Source organism: Epinephelus moara, chromosome 6 (assembly GCF_006386435.1).
Source record: "Epinephelus moara isolate mb chromosome 6, YSFRI_EMoa_1.0, whole genome shotgun sequence".
Taxonomy (NCBI): Eukaryota; Metazoa; Chordata; class Actinopteri; order Perciformes; family Serranidae; genus Epinephelus; species Epinephelus moara.
The window spans coordinates 253,062-274,571 of record NC_065511.1 but is presented as its reverse complement, the minus strand read 5'-3'; the positions used below and the strand labels follow the sequence as shown (position 1 = coordinate 274,571).

Sequence of the window (21,510 nt, the reverse complement as noted above, 5' to 3'; positions counted from 1 at the left end):
CCGGGCACTCCGGCTTCCTCCCACAGTCCAAAGACATGCAGATTGGGGACTAGGTTAATTGATAACTCTAAATTGTCCGTAGGTGTGAATGTGAGCGTGAATGGTTGTCTGTCTCTATGTGTCAGCCCTGCGATAGTCTGGCGACCTGTCCAGGGTGTACCCTGCCTCTCGCCCGACGTCAGCTGGGATAGGCTCCAGCCCCCCCGCGACCCTCAAGAGGATGAAGCGGTTAGAAGATGAATGAATGAATGAATGATCTGTCTCAGCCAACCATTTCATAAATACAACATTTTTTTGCTACCATTTTTCACAGGTTCAAATTATAGAGTTAAGACTTTTCCATGCTCAGTAGATAAATATCTCTTAAATTTTGGTCACAAATCTGCTAAAATCCGTGTTAGTGAGCACGTCTCCTTTTCCAAGATAATCTATCCACCTGACAGGTGTGGCATATCAAGATGCTGATTTAGCATCATTACTACACAGGTAATAACAACACTGATGGTCACAATAAAAAATGAACATTCAGTTCACAGGCAACAGCTCTGGTGGACATTCCCGTAGTCAGCATGCCAATGGCACGCTCCCTCAAAACTTGGGACATCTGTGTCATTGTGTTTTGTGATCAAACTGCACATTTTAGAGTGGCCTTTTATTGTGACCGTCCCAAGACACACCTGTGTAATAATGATGCTGTTTAATCAGCATCTTGATATGTCACACCTGTCAGGTGGATGGATTATCTTGGAAAAGGATAAGTGCTCACTAACACGGATTTAAACAAATTTGTGACCAAAATTGGAGAGAAACATATCTACTGAGTGTGTGTAAAAAGTCATCATCTTTAACTTAATCCTGTGAAAAATGAAAGCAAAGAATAAAAATGTTGCTTTAAAATCTTTGTTCAGTGTATAATGCAGCTGAGTAGACCTCTGTCACTCCGAGCTGAGACATGCCAGCTGTCACTTCTGACATATTTTTCTGTTATCTCCTAAATCAGGTTCATTGTGCTCCCAGTATGTTGAACTTCTGGTGTTTTTTGGGGGGTTGAAGCTGACCAAATGTTCTTAACCATCCAAATCTGCTCTGACTGACCCAGGTGTACTGAATGAATGAATCCCATCATAAGTCACCTATTAGCATAGGTTAACACCCCCGAAACACTATATAAGGGCAGATGTTGCTGTGAGCCAAGATTCTGACACATGTCCAAGAACTGATGAGATGCCACCAACCCCCAATTTGAATGGCTGAAACCATGAAATGTTTTAGCATGAAAAATGACAAAATATCAAAATAGAATTGAAAATTGAATTTCTAAATACTTGTTTCAGCTGCACTCATACATTTCATGGTTTGTGCACAACAATCTTAATTCATAAAGTAATTAGTTACTAAAATCATCAAATAATAGTAGTGGAGTAAAAAGTACAATATTTCCATCTTAAAGGATAACTTTGGCATTTTTTGAAATAATAATAATACAATCAAATAAATAAATAAAAATAATAAAAAATACATTTTCTATAAACTACTCCTGTTATTATAATCTCTCCAACTCTCACTCATGGGTCCACTGTTGTCTGACTGCAACAACTGACATCTCACGATATTTCAGAGAGACCTCTGCTTCGCAAGGCAGTAACAAACAGACCGGATCAAGTGAAAGGTAAAGAGACACTTTAGACACTTATAATAACACTCTGAGCCGCTCTGTGCCAAAATAACACTTTTAATGGACATACGGGGATGATGTTTAATTGGCCCGTGTGCTTCATCACAGCTCATTCTGCTGCTGCCGGCCACCACCCACTCCCTAAATACCAGACCAATTTAAAAAAGTGTTGTTCACATTAGTCTCTTTGACCAATTTACATGGGGAAATAGGGTCCAACTTGAAAAATGCTGCAGTTATCTTTTAAGTGTAGTGGGACAGAAGTAAAAAGTAGCATGAGATCAAAATACTCAAGTAAAAGTACCTCAAATACGTGCTTAATTTCAGTAATTGAGTAAATGTACTTAGTTACTGGTGAGCAGAGGGACGCACAAAAACTACAATTACAGTAACTGGGATCAATGGACCAAGTACAGTAGTGTTTCTTTAGCCCACAAATGTAATAATCCAATCCAGGTCCTCTAAAACATAATCTAAATTTCATAATATGATATTTATACATTATTTTAATCCCTCAAATTTAAACTGTATGTTTCCTTGCGTTGGTCAAACTCTCTTTGGAATGTGAAACAAGATATTTTCCTCTTATCTTGGTCAAAGTGCTCTTGACCACTCATAAAATATTCTCTCCCCTAAGAGAAGAGCAAAAATAAGAAAATGTGGGTGGATCCCAGAAATCAGTGGGTACTAACAAAATAAAAACTAATCATGGATACAAAAATGTGAACATTTGTAAGTGAGTCACTTCCTGCATGAGGCCTGTTGTTTTACTTCAAACACTTTTCATCACAGTCTTTGTCTGCCTATCAAGACAACAGCCAGTTACCAATTGGCTGTCTGCTCATTCAGACCAAAGCAACAGCCAATACTGGTTCATGGTCACATGGTATATTTTTTGTATGTGATTATTTATTGTATTACCTTTGTTTAATATTGAATCCTGTATGACATGAGCTCTGCGTGGTCCTGTAGGAGGTGGAAAGGCACCAGAGAAGCTAAGCGTCAGAGCGTCCATCCATGATGAGCTTCGTCACGAACACATGTGGTCATAAGGTGGTGGATCAGATTAGTAGGAAGAAAAGCGGAGAGCTGGTGTTTGTTTGACTTTGGTGTGCAAAAGTATACTCTTTATTCTTATTATATATCCAACTTTATTTTGCCCCAACCCCTCCCCTCCACCCAGCCCCCACAACTGGTGGCATTCCCATGTCACCAGTTACTGTCACTGTTACAATAGCCAATCAGAGCTCACCTGCAGAAAGAAGGCAACCAAACAAAGAAGAGCAGAAAAAAGGGTTACTTTCAGTTTGTTTTTTCTTGTTAAATAGTAATAAATACATTGAGATGCAGTGGTTCTTACTTTATCCTTTTCTCTTAAGCAGAAGGGTTAAAAAGTTTTTTTTTTAATTTCTGTTTCTATTTCTTTTTATTTCTTTATTGATCTGTGTTGGATCTTTAGCAGCAATCCGGACCAGTTGTCATGGTGATTAGCAGCACAGAGAGGAGGAGCTGTCTGGAGGAGAAACACAACAGGAGAAGGAGGAGAGGAAGAAGAAAGCAGGGGGAGGGAGAGGATGAGGAGGAGAAGGAGATCCCTATAAGCGCCAGGAAGGCATCAGTGTCCTGCCACCTTCTCCTCCCTCCACCTCCCTCCCTCTCTCTGAACTCTCTGTCCCAACCAGGTGGAGAGTGGTGGACAGAGGAAGGACACAAACTCTAAGAAAAAGTGAGTTGAACACAGACAGGAGAGAGAATCCATGAGTTCTGAATCACACATATGTTGGTGTTTTCTCCCTTTAAAACCAGCTTCTGTCTTCTTGACGCAGCAGTATGTGTGTGTGTGTGTGTGTGTGTGTGTGTGTGTGTGTGTGTGTGTGTGTGTGTGCGTGTGTGTGTTAAGACTGCTCGTCTCTAGGGACTGTAAATATGAATACAAATGTCATAACTAACCAGTGTGAACATAAATATGCGATCTTCCACTGACAGCCAGCATGTGGAGTAAAATGGAAAAGCATGGCTCCTCTCTCTTTCCTCTTCATCCTCCTCCTCCTCTCCAGGCTTAAACAACAACCAAGTAGAACACACAACTCCTCAAACCCGAGAAAAATCAAATAATATTAAACAACAATAATATTAATAAAAACAAACTCGTCACAATCATTCCTTTCCAATTACAGTCGCAACAAAAGACAACAAACTAAAACAGGATAAAAGGAGCGTTTTCCCAGCATCTTCCTCCTTCCTCCTCCTCCTCCTCTCATGCAGTACAAACTGTCTCCTTCAGCACAAAGTTCATCTCTTTGTCTCTGAACTCTGGCTGTATGTGTGTAGTTGTAGTAGTTGTAGTTAAAATTGTATGGCTTTAGGGCATGGTTCAGGTTTTATCAAGAGTTGGCTGGCCCCTCGTCTGAGTCTGGCCTCCCTCTGCCCCCTGCAGCGGGGTTATTGTTGTTGGAGGCAGGGTAGTAGTCCTCAGGGGGCGGGGCTTGTGGCCCTGGGGCGGTGGGGGCCGTCCGAGTCCGGAAGGCAGACAGTCCGATTGGCAGAGCAAGGGGCAGGGAGGCAGAGCCAAATTGAGAGGCCTCCATGGAAGACACCGCCCCCAGGTGGTGCAGCCCTAGGGACACGCCCACATCCATGCTGTCACTCATCTGGGGCGAGGATCCCTGCTGGCCCCCCCCTCCACCAATGCCAGTCTGTCCGCCCTGCCGCAGGCCACGCCCACCATTCCCATGGTGGGAGTAGGTTGGGTGTGGGTGGTGAGGCGGGTCCAGGAAGTGGCGCTGGTGTTGTTGGGAGGCAGCCGGCTTGTGGAGCAGCAACTGGGTGTATGCTGGGTCCTGACCCCCACCTCCACCATCACTGCCTGGCCACATCCTCATCTGCTGCTGGGAGGGAGCCTGGTGGAGAGAGTAGGGGACACAGAGGTGAGATGCTGTGCTCTAATGGAGGGACATGAATTTTTTACACAGAGATCGTGCTATAGAGTCGCTACGAAGTGCCTTCTTCCTTTGCTTTTTACACAGAACCAAAAGAGAGCATCATGCCATGATTTTAGATAGCATGCCAGCATCGTGGAATCAAAAGAGGCATGACGGGCGCCGGTGGCTCAGTGGTAGAGCAGGCGCCCCATGTACAAGGCTGTTGCCGCAGCGGCCTGAGTTCGGCTCCGGCCTGTGGCCCTTTGCTGCATGTCACTCCCTCTCTCGAAGTGAAATGCTGCCTTGAGGAGGCAGTTTAAAAGGGACTACATTATGCTCCTCCCGCCTCGACTATTGCAACTCCCTCCTCACTGGCATCACCTCCCATTCCCTCCATAGACTCCAAATGGTTCAAAACTCTGCTGCCCGCCTCCTTACCCACACCCGGTCCCGTGAACACATCACTCCCGTTCTCCACTCCCTCCACTGGCTCCCCATCACACAACGCATCAACTTTAAAATCCTCCTCCTCACTTTCAAAGCTCTTCACCACCTGGCCCCCCCCTACCTGTCTGACCTTCTCATCCCCCACCGCCCCTCCCGAGCCCTCCGATCTTCCTACACTCTCACCCTGACTGCACCATCATCCAGACTGAAAACCTTTGGCGACAGAGCCTTCTCCAGAACAGCACCCCGACTTTGGAACTCCCTCCCCCAACCTGTTCGCCACTCTCCCTCACTTCCCATATTCAAATCAAAGTTCAGAATACTTTTAGGGTTAGCAGTAGGGTTGGGAATCTCTCTGAGATAGACGATTCGATACGTATCTAGATACACGGGTTACGATACGATTCAAAAACGATATATTTTTAATACAGAACGATTCGATACGATTCTACGGTTAACATTTGTTGATGTAGACATTAATCATACATTATAAAATAAAGAAGCCAATTCTATAAAAGTGACATTCTTACAGTATTTTCAAATTTGTAAAAGACCACATCCCCAAGCATTGTTGCTGTATGGCAAGGCTGCTCCCTGGTTTATCCAACCAGCATTAGCTTCTGTTCCTCAGCTCCACCAGTCAAGCTGCCGCTGATGTTTACATCCATTATCGTTGTCAGTAATGCCTGCTACGGAGCATGCCGCCGGCTCTCGCGTTGTTTTAGAGATGCAAACTGTTAAAGCCAGTCAACTGATTGCTAGTCTCGCGATACCCGATCCATGACTCTACAATCGATTCATCTAAGGATTCATTGCTGATTCGTATCGATTAAGGAGGCTGCTACCGACGCAGCCGTATCTCTCGCTTGTCAAACCGGATATCCGGTCGTATCGGTTAATTGTTCCCAACCCTAGTTAGCAGCAGTGCTGTCGATCATGACTGCTCAAGAATTTCACTACTGCATCTATATCAACTAGGACAATAAATCCTTTAAAACACACACCTGAACAATACACAGAAACAATACAAAGATCAACTAGAATTACTGCCTTGCAGCTGTATATTCTGCCAAGCAATCAAGTTGCAGTTTACAAGGTGGACACCCAAGATTAGAGTCACCAATTCAGCATCTGACCAAACGTCTCCCCTTCTGTATGAGACATGACGTTAAGTAGTGGCCAGAAAAGTGTTTTATGCAAAATATTATGATGTCGCAGTGAAGTTGACCTTTGACCTTTTGGATATAAAATGTCATCAGTTAATAATTTTATCCTATGAGGCATTTGTGTGGAATTATGTCATAATTAGTTGTATGAATTCCTGAGTTATTGCCAAAATTGTGTTGCGTGAGGTCACAGTGACCTTGACTCAAAGTGACCCAAAATTTTGTGTTGTCACGATACCAAAATTTCTTACCATGATGCAATACCTTGAAAATAATCAATATTTCATATGATTTTCAATACCACTAGGAATAATAAACATTGAGGTCATACAAGTTAAGACTTTCCTTTTCTTAGTCAGTATCAGAGAGCAGCAGAATGACTGTAGGAAACACTAACAATGAGAGAGAGCGAGGAAGCACAGCTGTTACTGCTATATTGATACTACGGAAAATATATATTGAAACCATTTCTGAATCAATATATATAGATAGATACATTGACATTGTTGACAACACTACCAATATCTAATCACTTCATTGTTGAGTCAAGGGTTCATCCCAATATCCCTCCTCGACTCCTCTATCCTCTATCACTTGACCTGGAAATCAATTGAGACTCGCCATTTTGTAGGACGTCTCAATTCGATTCCGATTCGAAAACAACTTTATTTATGAGACATTCTGATTGTTGTTTAAAAACCTATTTCAGAGTAAATTAATCACACATTAATATTTCCACATATACACACGGACCACACAAAACCTAAAAAAACTACATCTACCTTTCTAAAAATTCAGCACCAAAGAGCCATTCTCCCCCAGTGAGCACAGAACCTGCCTAACAGCCCACACATCTCTAAAACCATTCAAATTATTGGTCAGTTTATAAAATGCATATTCGACCCTCAGACGAGCTGCCACCCAGGGGCGGGGCTTCAGGGGGTGCTGGGAGGGCGGCACGCCCCTGGCCCGGGCCCCTGGGACTTAAGGGAGCCGGGCCTCTACCACGGCTGAGGGGAGCTGAAGAAGGCGGGCCCTCCCATGACTTGTGCCCAGAGGAGCACAGAGTATGGGCACAGTCTGTTTAACATCACCCATCATGCAGATTTATACAGGGGTTATATAGGTTGCCCCAGTCAGGATTGAGTCATGGTTGCTAAAAACTTTACAAGACCGACTGACTTTAGTGATGTAGTAGGTGTAAAATATTGAATAAAATGTTGTGCTGCATGACTGGCTTTATTTTCACTCTCACATGTAACTTTATGATGCGCAAATTTACAAGTGGATCGCCAATATTGTCTCCAAGTGTATTTTGGGTAAAACTCGTCACCAACCGTCCACCAACGTCATCATCAGTCACTTGTCAACAGATTGCAAACTAGGTGGAGCATTTTTACGGACTAAGTTAACATGAGTGGCACTTCATATAAGCATAAAAGTGGAGCGGCAAAGCGAAAAGAAAAGGAAAAAAGAGAGCAAGGAAAAGCCAAGTTACAAAAACTGGACACATATTTTGTTCGTCGTCCTGGAGATGGACCCGACTTTTCTGTTGGCAGTGATTCAGGCCCGCCAAAACTGCCAGCACAGCCAGGGAGCCAGGTTAATTACAGGTAGCAATTCTAACAATCACTATACACAATGTGTGAGTTAGTTGTAAACTGTTGGTGGTTGTAAATTGTAGTAGCCCAGCCGCCTAGCTTATATCCCCTTCTTTCTCTCTCGGCGGTATAGCGGTGATGTCAGGGACTCAGCAGTTGCTAGCTGCTCCAGGGTAGAGCCAGACCTGGTGCCTGACCAGCAGCCCCCCTCCTCACCCGCGCTGGACACTGGAAATGAAAGCAGCAGCAGGTCTCCTCCCGCTACAGGTGACACGCAGACCGCGGATGATGAAAACCCTCCTCTGGAATGTTTTCCGACTGATCGGGCCAATTTTGCTGAAAACATCCAGGACGCCAACATTAAAAGATATATCCTTAAGATGGGCCCAAAGGTCCATTTCCCACTGATAACGACAATCGGTGTTTTTCGGAAAGTTATTACACCTCTACCACTAAAGTTGGGATGAAACTTCCCCGCAGCTGGATGTGCTATTCCCCCAAATTAGACTGCTGTTACTGTGAGCCTTGCTGGCTTTTTGCCAACCGAAATGCCCCGTATTACAACAATGCATGGGTAAACGGAATAAGAGACTGGAAACATCTTTCTGCCAAAGTTGAGAAGCATGAATCCACGCAAATACATCTTGGTGCATGCATAGTCTAGTCAGCACAATAGACGCTGAAATGGAGAGGAATGTGCGTAATGCAGCCTTGTTTTGGAGACAGGTCCTGGAGCGCATTGTAAATGTCACTCTTACTCTGGCTTCATGCAACCTGGCATTCAGGGGGCACAGGGAAGTTCTAGGTCAGGGAAATGCTGGCAACTTCTTGTCAATAATCGAGTTATTAGCTCGCTGACGACCCTGTTTTGAAAGAGCTAATCAACCGACTAGAAGGGTCAGTGAAATACCTAAGTCACCAGATTCAAGATGAGATTATTTACATCCTGTCTCAACGTGTGAAAGCTGACATAATTAATGAAATAAACAAAGCCCCGTTTTATTCCATTATCATGGACACAACGCAAGATGTGTCAAAGATAGACCAGCTGAGCCAGGTGTACCGTTACGTAACTGTTATTAAGAATGACATGGATATTGCAACAGATATACAGATCAATGAAGTGTTTTTGGGTTTTGAAGCGACTGTGGGCTCATCAGCGTCAGAGCTTGAAAACCAAATCCTGGGCTCTATAGAGAAAAATGGAATAGATCTGTCAAGATGCCGCGGACAGGGCTATGATGGGGCCGCGAATATGAGTGGTGCGTATTCGGGCGTACAGGCAAGAATAACAGAGAGGGAGCCCCTTGCCCGTTATGTTCATTGCGCTGCTCATAACCTCAACCTTGCGCTCAACGACTCTGTTAAAAATGTCCCTGGAGTGAAGCAGTTCTATGACACTGTAGAGAACCTGTACAACTTTTTTGGTCACAGTATCAAACGATGGGCGCTCCTCAGTGAGTTAATGACGCCAGAGAGCAGAACTGTCATATTAAAACGCCTCTGTCCCACTCGCTGGTCATCTCGACATGATGCGCTTTTTGCGTTAAGGCACAGATATGGAGAAAGCCCTCGTCAAAATATCCCTGACCAGTGACAAAAAAGAGGAGCGTAGTGAAGCAAGTGCGCTCAAGAATGCCATAAGCAAATTTTCTTTCATATTTTTGGTCAACATGCAAACCAAGATTCTTGAGTGTATAAACGCTGCCTCACAGTTACTGCAAGCTAAGGACGCGGATATTCTGAAAGCATCTACTCTTCTGCAAAACGCCATCAGTGTTTTGATGGAGTTTAGGGAGCAATTTGATGAGGCTAAGTCTGCCACTCTTGCTCTAGCTACAAAATGGGGAAGTCAAACGCAGTTTGAAGCAACCAGGGCCAGAAAAGTTAAGCGTCACTTTGATGAACTTTCTGAAGACAGCCGCCTCACTGACGCAGAGAGCAACTTTCGGGTGAACGTTTTCAATGCCTGTCTTGATATTATCATCCAGCAACTGTCCCAAAGATTCACCAGCTTAAATGGAACTGTGAATATGTTTGAGGCAATTCACCCCAACACACTGCTGCAAGCAGGAGATGAGGAGTTACACCAAGCTGCCCGGCGGCTTAGTGAGCACTACAGTCGGGACATCGCCCCCAGCTTCCCTGGCCAGCTGCTTTGTTTTAGAACCTCTTTCAGGGACCAGATAACAAAGCAAAAGTCTGTTGCGGATCTGGCAAAAATGCTCCTTGTCAACCACCCAGCAGTAACTTCTACATTCAGTGAGGTTTGCACCGCCCTCCTTTTATTTTTGACTCTTCCCGTCACCGTTGCAACCTCTGAGCGCTCATTCTCCAAGTTAAAACTCATTAAAAACCACTTGAGGAGCACAGTGGGACAGGAGAGGCTGAGTGGACTTGCCATGTTGTCCATAGAGAATGAGAGAGCAAAGAAAATGGACATACAGAGCATCGTGGACGAGTTCGCGGAGCGCAAGGCTCATCGTATGCCCTTCAAATAGTGGTGAGTAGGCCTACAGTACTTCATATTGAAATTGTGTTTGTGAACATGTGGGCCGCTGTGCCAGTTTTACTAAACTTTATAGCTACTGATACAGGCTCTGAGTTGAAATAGTTAAAGAGGGTGTCAAAATGATGCGGTCGCTATCCGTAGTGCTGAACTGCTTTGAATTTGTGTTGTTTTATTATTAGTGACCATGTAGCCTAATGTTTTTGTTGTTCTCTTGGTTTGTAATACTTCATGTCCGTTTGATGGACTTCAAAATGACATAGTCGCTCTCCGTGGTACCGAAGCTTCTAAGCCCCGCTGTTGCGGGCATGTGTATGTTGTAAAATGATGTTATCATGAGCTTTATTATTTGGGTTTAAAGGGCCCGGTCATTTGCCCCGCCCCCGGCCCGGCCCTGATTTGTTCCGCTAGTGCTGCCACCAAACCCTTCAGACAAAGCACTGCATCAGTCCAGCCCACTCCAACAAGTTTATTTTTCTGGCTTTTCCAAATCGCTAATTTAGCATTTGCAAAAATGAGATTCATTAAAACTAGAATCTGCCTTCTCGTTGGAGTGTATTTTGGCTCAAGGATAAAGAGGGGCATAGAAAAAACCCTGTCTCAATTCGTTAAATACGCTTGGAGGAATCGAGGAGTCGAGGAGAGAGGAGGCTTTCAGAGGGAAGGGAAGCGAGGATACACGAGTGCAGCTTTCGCGGAAGTCTTTCACTGACTGACACACCCCCCTGATTGGATATCAGTTATTGATTGGACAGCGCAGCACTGCAGCTGATCAGACTGAGGGAAGACAGATAAGAGATTAAACTCAAATGTATCACTCCCAAGTTTTTTATTTTATTTGTTTTCTGATTCACCATCGAGTGACCACAAACGACTTTATTTATTTATTAGAAAAATTGTTCTCTTCAAGATCAGTTATTTCCCTCATCAACTTTTATTATGGATACAAGTCAGAGAGTCTGTCTGTCGGCAAGAAACACTTTTTACATCAGTGATCGTCATTTCCATTCAGTCACACTGAGCGTCGGGTTGATGATGGTCTCACAGCTCTCTGGACCCACTCCAACGATTATCGCCACAGTGTATTGCCCTCGCAAACCCAACAAGGAGTTTTTAAATGACTTTGCTGCATTTCTGACTCGCTTGTTTTAACTCTCTCTCAATTTAATACTTCTGGGGGATTTTAATATCCATATGGACAATGTCAGTAACCCTTTTACCAGAGATTTTACATCTTGTCTGGACAGTTTCAGTCTGCAGCAATATACTAACTTCCCAACACATTCAAAAGGACACGCTCTGGATTTAATCTGTTGCTCTGGTTTTGTTCCTGTTGACTGCAAGGCAGACGCTGTTCCCGAAACTAGGCGAAACTAATTGCCCCACTGGGGACAAATAAAGCAATTGATTGATTGATTGATTGATTGACTGATTGATTGATTGATTGACTGATTGACTGATTGATTGATTGATTGATTGATTGATTGATTCTCTGACCATATGCTGTTATCCTTCAATGTCAATATACCACTTTCCAAAACCAATCCCCCACGTACTATGTCTTTTCCGTAATATCAAGGACATTAATTTGGACACTCTCTCTGCCAGTATTACCTGTCTTCCCAGTACAGGCAGTCTTTCCACCCCGGATGAACTGGTTTCTCACTATAACAACAATCTTCATGATCTCCTAAACAACCTGGCTCCACTCAAAACTAGATCTGTAACTTTTACCCGCTCTTCACCCTGGTTTACACCCACTCTCAGACTTCTTAAAGCTAAAGGTCGCCAACTTGAACATCTCTATAGAAAGACTGGTCTCATTGTCCATAAGGAAATGTATTATAATCATATCTCTCATTATAAAGACTGTATCAAGCAAGCCAAAACCACCTACTACTCTGGTTTAATTAATTCTAATGAAACTGATTCTAAAGCTCTTTTTTCTGTGCTCAGAAATATCACACAACCTCCCGATTCACTTCCTCCCCATATGTATTCCACTGCCTTCTGTAACACCCTCATTTCCTTTTTTTTCTACTAAAATCACAAATATCCATCAACAGCTTGTTCCCAACTGCTATTCAGCTTCCTCTGTTCCCTCTCTGCTTCCTTCTCAGTCATTTTCAGCATTCACTCTACCACCTGTTACTTAAGTTTCTGGTCTAATTAAGAAATCCAAAACATCAACCTGCCAATTAGACCCTCTTCCAACTGTTCTAGTCAAAGCCACTGTTTCCTCTGTGGCCCCTCTCATCACACACATAATCCACTCCTCTATCAGCACTGTAACTGTTCCCTCACCTCTCAAATCTGTTGCTGTTACTCCTGTACTGAAGAAGCCTGGTGCAGATCCCAATAACCTCAATAATCTCTGCCCTATTTCCAACATTCCATTCTCTCAAAAATTCTTGAAAAAACTGTTGCCTCTCAGCTCCATGCCCATCTCTCTTGCAATAATCTTTATGAACAATTCCAGTCTGGTTTCCACCCTTTCCACTCTACTGAAACTGCATTGCTTAAAATCACCAATGATCTCCTCCTGGCAGCTGATTCCAGTCTCCTATCCATCCTCATTCTGCTTGTTCTGAGTGCGGCCTTCAACACCATCTCACACACCATCCTCCTGGACAGACTTCATGCTATTGGCATCACACATACACCCCTTGACTGGTTTAAATCTTACCTCTCTGGCAGCATTCAGTTCATTCAGCTGAAATCATTTACCTCGCATACCCTCCCAGTCTTCACAGGTGTGCCCCAGGACTCTGTCCTCTATCCTGGCCCCTGCTATTCATCATCTACTTACTCTAACTTGGTCACATTCTCCATAAAAACCACATTAATTTCCACTGCTACGCGGATGACACCCAGCTCTACATCTCCTCCAAACCTGATACCACCCTCCCACACTCATTCCTTACTGACTGAAATAAAGTCCTGGTTCACATGCAATTTCCTCAAATTAAACAGTGATAAAACAGAAATGTTACTAATCGGCACTAAATGCACTCTAGCCAAAACCCACAGTTTCACCATATCGATCGACAATTCTTCCATCCTACCCTCCCCTCAGGTAAAGAGTCTGGGTGTCATCCTCGACAGCACGCTTTCCTTCTCATCCCACATTAACAACATAACCCGGTCAGCCTACTTTCATCTCCGCAATATCAACCTTCTATGTAGGGGTGTCCCTGACTAAGAATTTTCATAGTGGAATCTGATTTGACAGATTTTTCCTTTAGCCGACTAATCGTTGAATCATGTTGTTTTCCCCCTCATTGATTAATGAGCTCATTTGCGTCAGTTTCCGCTCCAGAGAAAAGAGCTAAAACACCCAAATAAACAAATTTAATTCTTCAGTTGGCATAATAAGATAATAATAATAAAAGTAAAAGGGTTATCATTTTATCTTTATCTTTATTCCTTTCACTTCATCAAGGTATGATGCTCTAGATGAGAGCAGACGCGCTGCCCAGCCGGAGACAGCCCTCCATTCCGAAACACCGCCGTTCTGAACCACCCCCACTCCGAAACTGATTTTCAAGTCCATATCTTGTTTCCTGCATCAAACACTGCCGCCTGCTCTCCAGCCGCACTCGCACAATTCTGAAATTCGTTGTACTACAAAAGCTTGAAATGAACGTTCAACTCATTGTTTTTTATTGAAAATATGTCACTGTCTTCATTTATTATGTATAATTTCGCTAGCAGCAAACACATTTAAAAGAAGACGCTTGTCAAGTCTTTTTACGTGCGCTGTCCGTGGTGCTGAAATCTCCACTCCCGGCCACACTCCACAGACAGACTAGTGATAATAAATAAATAAAAAATCAGAGTCTTTCAAGAAAACAATCAGCGGTGAAATTCGTTTCAAGACACTTCAGGTAAACGAATAATCCTTCAAAAAAGTTTGATTTGAGAGCACATAGTGTTTGTTTATGCGCTCCGCCACAGTAAATCACCGTAGGCCTTGATGCTGCTCTGATGGTCCTGCAGCGCACTCACTCACCTCAGCTTATTTGGATCGAGCAACTGGGTGATTTATTCATGCGTAGTAATGATTATGCCTACTGATTAAACACACGCGTCATTTTCAGTTTTTTATTAACAGAAATTAGGCTGATGTTTGTATCCAAATAGGCTATATATCATGAATTACTAGAAAACAAATACATTCTATGTCAAAGCAAGGTGTTCAGCAGCAGTGAGCACCCCCATATAGTCAGAATGGTACAGTCTTGTTTCATAACCACATTTTGCGACGAATCAGACTTCTCCGATTCGAATCACCGAATCATCGACTATTCGGGGTCACGCTTACTTCTATGCCCCTCCCTCACACCTCAGACCGCTACCATACTGGTTCACAGTCTTGTCACTTCCCGGCTTGACTACTGCAACTCCCTCCTGTTTGGTCTCCCCCAGAAAATCCTCCATAAACTGCAGATGGTTCAGAATTCCACTGCCCGTATTATCACTAGGACCTCATCCACCTGTCATATCACACCCATCTTACAGCAGCTCCACTAGCTCCCCATCACCTACCGCATCCACTACAAGATTCTACTTCTAAGCTACAAGGCCATCCACAACCTCGCTCCTCCGTGCCTCTCTGACCTCCTTCCTATTACCATACCTGCTCGCACCCTCAGATCCTTTTCTTCTATTCACCTCACTGCCCTATCCGTTCGCCTCACTACATTCACTACAGAGCATTCAGCCGCTCTGCTCCCCAACTCTGGAATTCACTACCCTCTGACCCCAAAATACTGATTCACTCCCACACTTTAAATCTAGGCTGAAAACTCACCTGTTCAGGCTTTCCTACTCTCTTTGAGTGGGTAAGCTTGAACAGATGTTTTGTTTATGTCTGTTTTGTTTGCTTTTTAAACTGATATTTGTTTGTTTGTTTGTTTGTTTGTTTGTTTGTTTGTTTGTTGTTAAATGTTTAATTATCTTGTACTTTGTATTTTATTGTATTTTACTCTGTATTTTACTCTGTAAGGCGACCTTAAGTGTCATGAAAGACGCCCAGAAATAAAATGTATTATTATTATTATCATTATTATGAGTTACAGAATTTTAATTTTCCATGAAACTTTTGGCATAATAAATCATTTCCAGTGTTCAAAGACACTATAATCAGATTCCGGGTTATTAAATAATGAATTATCAATCAGAATATCAATAAATACAGATGCAAATAATGAACAGATCTAAATCATATAAGCGAGTGTGACTGAGCAGGACACAGTACGTATAATAAAAACAGAACGCAGATTGTTGTTCATGTGCAGGTGATTGTTAAACAGAGAGAAAACACTGCTGCTCTGCTACTGAGAACAGGATCTGTATCTTTATCATATATGTATATATACATATATATGTGTATANAGGTAATCACAGTAAAAACATAAAAGCATGCTGGTAACTTGGTTCTGGTTCTCTCTTGCAGTAGGCTGGGTCCGGAAGAGAGTGGACAGCAGGGCCAGCGAGAGAGAGAGAGAGCGAGAGAGCGAGAGTGCGAGCCAGAGCTGGAGCTGGAACCAGCTCGTGTGTATATGCGTGTGCTGTGTAGCAGAAGATAATAAATATTGTACAGCGTTAAATCGTCTGCCTTCCCTCTGTACCCGACCGTGTGAGTGTGCGACATCACAATACATAAATATATATACATATATATATATATATATATATATATATATATATATATATATATACACATATATATAGACACTTCAGAGGTAAAGACGTCTCATTCCTCTATAGTCATATTTTCTCGTTTATTCTCTCCTCGCGTCTCATCCTCGCATCTCTCCCCTGTGTATTACGAGGGCAGAACTAAGGCGCGAGAAAGAGACGCAAGTGAGGGAAACATGGATGCGATGAACCCCAAGTGCACGTCTGTGAAAAATTTGAGGATATTCCCTCAAGGCGATCCTGAGATACTGTGTTCCTAAGAATGGAATAGATGTCTATACATACAGACACACAAACCCAATAACATAACACCTCTTGTCACGGCTGTCACCAGCACGGAAGCATAAAAAGAATGACAAAAATAGGAACACAGTGCTGCAGTGGTTCCATCGGCTGGATGCTGTTTCAGGCCTTTGGCTTGTGCTAATCAATGTCAGTGCTACTTCTTCTACTTTTGTCTGTTCCACACCTGCTCACTTCACTCACCTACCAGACAGACCATGATAATTATGAGGTCATCCCACCATCACCCTTTTAATGACGCATACTCAAAACGCCACCAGAGGTGTTGTTTCAGTTTGCTGGGTTTGGAGATCAGAGCTGTACATGTCACTCTGTGTTCCATGTTAATATAATATCTTAGATAGAATCCAATACAGGATATGACTCAAAGCAGTCATAGTGGAGTGTATGAAAAGCTTGTCGGTGATGTGGTGCTGAGTGTACCTGAGGGCTGGTCATCTCATAGTCTGAATGTGTAACAGCAGAGTTGTAGTAGCGGTTACTGTAGCGGTAGTTGCGGTTGTCATTGGAAGAACCACTGGAGCCACCTGGAAATAAAACAGACCCATATCAAACTCACACTGCGGTCAGCTGCATCCATACTTTGTAGAGACACAGATCATTTATTTTGTCTAATTTGGTTTGTCATAGTTTCGAACACTGCCTCAACTATAATGGGCCAGAGCTAAGCTTTCTGACTTCTCCCAAACAGACCAGAAGGTTTAATGATGGACACAGATGCACTGACAGCCTGGCTGATGTGTCATCCTGCAGGGTATGTGGACCCACCACAGAAAATGTGTTTCCCACTTACTGACTGCAAGTCCTGCTGCATTCAATTGCAGCTTTATTTCTCCTCCCTGGTGTCGCATCATAGACTGTACGAAGATGGATGATGCACCTCCACTTCCTCCCACGGTACAAAAATGAAGCCAAAATATCCCAGACACAGCTGCTGCCATCTTGTGCTTGTGCAATTGGAGACAGAATCTGTGCAGCAGTGTTTTCCACAGTGTGGAGTTCCTGCCTGAACACCTGTCCAACCAATTGCGAGCACCGCTGTTGATGATGAACACGCTGATTGGCACACACAGCTGTAAATAAGGACCTCAAACCCCTCCCTTTTTAAGAGCATCAAATGACTAATTAAAACCAAACTTATCAGAACATAGTGATAAGAACTATCCAAAATGACAGGAACCATCTCTGGGAAAAATGTATGTGACGTGTACTCTGAGTTTTTAGTTTGGCTCACTAACATGGAGAGGGTGGGATTAATGACCTATATTGCAGCTAGCCACCAGGAGGCAATCCAGATGTTTTGGCTTCACTTTTGGGGAGCTGTCATACTGTCCATCTTTATATACAGTCACACTGAGCCCACCAAGTGAAGGCTGGATAAGCATTATTAGTCAACACATTCGGACAGAAAAGACATCTTACATCACAATGTGATGCAAATATCTCCTTTTCTTCTTTATCATTTATACACGTGCCTTTTGTCTGCTATTGGTTGGTCACCATGGCACTACAAAAACAGCATAAATGAAGTGCACCAGGGAATAGTCCTCTGGACACAGTGTTTGCAGGTCATCAGACTGCCCTCCCTGAGGTTAAAATGCAATCCTCTCATCTCTGTTTGGCTCATGCCAGCTCATACTATTGTACTATTTATAAAGATGGATGTGATTCTGGCATAGTCAGATCAAAGTGAAGAAGCTCCCTTGAGACATGCTCAACAAGGTTTCTCAGGTAGGAAGTTCAAGCTCCATCTTCTCCTCTCAGCTACTTCACTAACAACATGGATGTTAGTGACATTTGAAGGAGAAACATTCCCCCTCTTCTCTTTCCATGGCACCTGTGACAACCTGACCCTTTTTCTTACACATCGATGGGGTAAATGAAGAACTTAAAAATCCAGCACAATTCATTCCTCTAGAGGGTTAACCATTTTCACGGAGGTGGAAACGTGTTGGAGGAGAGGAGGAAGAGCTGGCGTAGGAAGAGTCAGAGTGTGTGTTGAGTTTGTGGAGCAGGAGGTGTGGTTTTTTTACCAGAGCTAGAAACAGAGCTAGTGGTGGAGGTTGAATGGGAGTGGTCCATGGCAGGAGAGGTGGATGTAGATGAACTGGTGTTGGTTCCTTCATCTGTCGTCTTCTTGAAGAAATTGTGCTGCAGGGCGTAGAATGGCGTGATACGGCTTTTAGGGTCATAGTCCAGCATGCGCAGGATCAGGTCTGAAAGAGGACAAATGATGGTGATGAGATTTTGTAGCAGCCACAGGAAAAGTGTAGCTACAACACCACTGCTGGCAAAGAGTCCAGAGGCACAAGTATCTACCCCATAGATTAGGATTTTTTTTTTGTAGTTCTGTCTAAGCCCAGGCAGACGGCACTATCTAGCACCAGCTCCATGTTAGCAATGCTTGCTGAGGTGCATGGTAAAAATGCAACTGATCAAACTTACTTTGTACTTCATTAACAGCTGTTGTGTTTTGGCTCTTTACTGGGTAAAGATGTGATGATGTGGCTCCTTTGTATTGTGTTTTTTTTAATGTTAACTCTTGCTGCACAACAAATTTCCCTGAGGGGACCTAACCTAAGAAACCTAACCTAACCTAACCTAGAAAAGAAAGAGGTCAGTCATTGTTGGTACTTTCATCTCACCCCTTTGTGGGGCTGTTGGAACAAATTTCAGGAGTGGAATATATATCAAATAGTAAAAAAAAAAAAAAAGACTTATTTAATTACTATTAAAAAAAGTATGTTGTTTAATTTTTTTTTTTAAATAAATGTGTTGCCACTGCGTCCTAACAGAGAGCAATATACGAGTATCGTGTCGCATTTGGACATTCTCTGTCTGCACTGAATGCAATGAATATGCACTTCTGTTATGACATGTAAAGAGAGGATGTATCTATCAGATGAGCTCTCAGATTAGACTGGAGACGTAAACATTTAAAAGATGGGTGAGCAGCCTACTCGCTATCTTCTTATGCTTGTACTTTTAAAACATAAAACACATATTTTATATTGTGATATTTACTGGAAATGACCACAGCCAACTACTAGTTAGTTGTTATTAGTGATGGTCATTAACCAGAAACCCTTAGCTCCCTGCCAATCTTCTTCCAGCCAGCTGCCACCTTTTTTAGATTTTAGGAGGTATCCTGCTATGTTTCCCATCTAAATAATAAAACATAAACCCTCACCAGGCCAAAATAATCTTTCTTTTTTAAATGCCAAAATTACACCAATTATCCATTCATTTTGGAAATCAATGATTTGTGTTTGTGGGGGAGTCTTTACTACATTTTGCTCTCATTAACAGTGGTAACAGCTAGTTTCTCTCCTCTCTGTTTCACCTGCCCACACACGGAGCAGTGCTGCAGCAGAGCACAGGAGAGGAGAGACAGGTAAAGGGAACATTACTTCAGTTGATGACAACTCGTTACATTATGTGCAATAAAAGCAAGTGCCATAAGCTTCACCTAAAAATGGTGACTAGCAACAAACAACTGTTTGGTCTATGGGCCTTGACAGTTATTATTGAGCCAAATATTAATGCCGTGTTAGTGCCAAGCCATGCTTTATGTGTCGAGGAGTTCATTTAATTAATAGTAATAATAATATTGCAATGAAACATTTGATTTTACATCCCTAGTAATTATACAGACTAGCAATACTACAACTACTACTACTACTACTACTACTACTAGTAATAATAATAATAATTATTATTATTATAGGCTAAATCTAATCACTAATATTCTAATAGAATTTGAATATTCAAAATAATAAGGAATGGATTGGGATATTGGAGGAAGATTGACAGCTCTGATAATTTGACACAAAAACATCATTCAAACAATGAGTTTTAGATGATGTGTGCTTCTGTGTAAACATATTATAAAGCACTGGTTGCCAACCTTTTTCCTTTAGGGACCCCTTTTCTATCATTGAGCAAACTGAAGACCCCTGAATAAGGGACATATTTTATGGATATTTCATATTATATTGAATGCACAACAATAAAAGTATAGAACAACTGATGAACTGTACAATTAACCCAAAGAGGGAATGCAATAACTACAAGCTTTGTGAATAAAGCTTGTGTGCAAGTCTTCACTGTGCCTGTATCCTGGGAGATTTCTTTTCAAGTTTAGATCTTGAATACTAATCTAAAATCTAAAAAACAATTACATTTAGTTTTCTTCACAGAAATTAAAAAATGCTGAGATATAGGCCCACTTCACATTGTCTAAACAAGTTTTCTTTCACTCCTTAAAACAGCCCCTGTGAGGCTTTGGCGACCCCTAGTGGGGGTTAGGACCCCCAGTTTGGGAGCCAGTGCTCCAAACAATCTTACTCAGATACTCCTGCTTGGGGTTGGGTATCATTTGAATTTTATCGATTCTGGTTCTACTCGAGTCAAAGTTTCAATTCCAATGTTTGGGGTAAAAAAAAAAGAAAAAAAAAGAAGTCAACTGTTTTCATAACAAAAATATCCTTTAAGTGTTAACTAAACATTCACAAAGTAAATAAAAATGTATGATCCACATGCAGACATGCATTAAAAAACATTGTAAATGTCAAACTGCACTACTGAACCAAAGGTGACTTGAGCCTTGACCGACACGCAATAACTGGACTTTACACTGATTAGCCAAAACATTAAAACCACTGGCTGGTGAAGTGATTAGCATTGATAATTTTGTTGCAGTGCAATGTTGTGCTGGGAAACCTTGGGTCCTGGTATTAGTGTGGATGCCACTTATCGTGCTACACCCACCCAAATACTATTACAGACCAAGTACCCCTCCTCATGACAACAGCACTCCCCGATGGCAGTGGCTCCCCCAGCAGGACAATGCACCATGCCAAAATGCAAAAATTGCTCAGGAATGGCCCGAGGAACATGACAAAGAGCTCAAGGCATCAACTTGGCCTCCAAATTCCCCAGATTCCAATCTGATCGAGCATCTGTGGGACGAGTGCTGGTACCCCACCTCACAAAGGATTCGAAGGATCCACTGCCAACACCCTGGTAGCAGACACCATGGGACACCCCAGAGATCCTGTGTCCATACCTCGACATGTCAGTGCCAAGTCCAATCCAAGGAGGCCCCACCATGGATCAGGGGTACCTCTGGGGTACAGGCACATCCCACAGAAGCTCAGAAGGAGGGGGGGGGGGGGGGGGGGGG

The 21,510-nt window shown here is 42.8% G+C and overlaps 1 protein-coding gene across 3 annotated transcripts in view; it reads right to left on the bottom strand.

Annotated features, from left to right (window-relative positions):
* Positions 1-3,070: 3,070 nt before the first annotated feature.
* The window catches only part of dyrk1b (dual-specificity tyrosine-(Y)-phosphorylation regulated kinase 1B), a 159,032-nt gene continuing 140,592 nt past the window's right edge, over positions 3,071-21,510 (bottom strand). For all 3 annotated transcript variants that reach the window (XM_050045782.1, XM_050045781.1, XM_050045779.1), the window contains 3 exons: positions 18,359-18,541; positions 16,749-16,852; positions 3,071-4,575 (listed from right to left, as the gene is read on the bottom strand). In XM_050045782.1, coding sequence (XP_049901739.1) covers positions 4,060-4,575; positions 16,749-16,852; positions 18,359-18,541 — 803 coding nt within the window. In that variant the 3' untranslated portion in view covers positions 3,071-4,059. The remainder of the gene's footprint in view (positions 4,576-16,748; positions 16,853-18,358; positions 18,542-21,510) is intronic.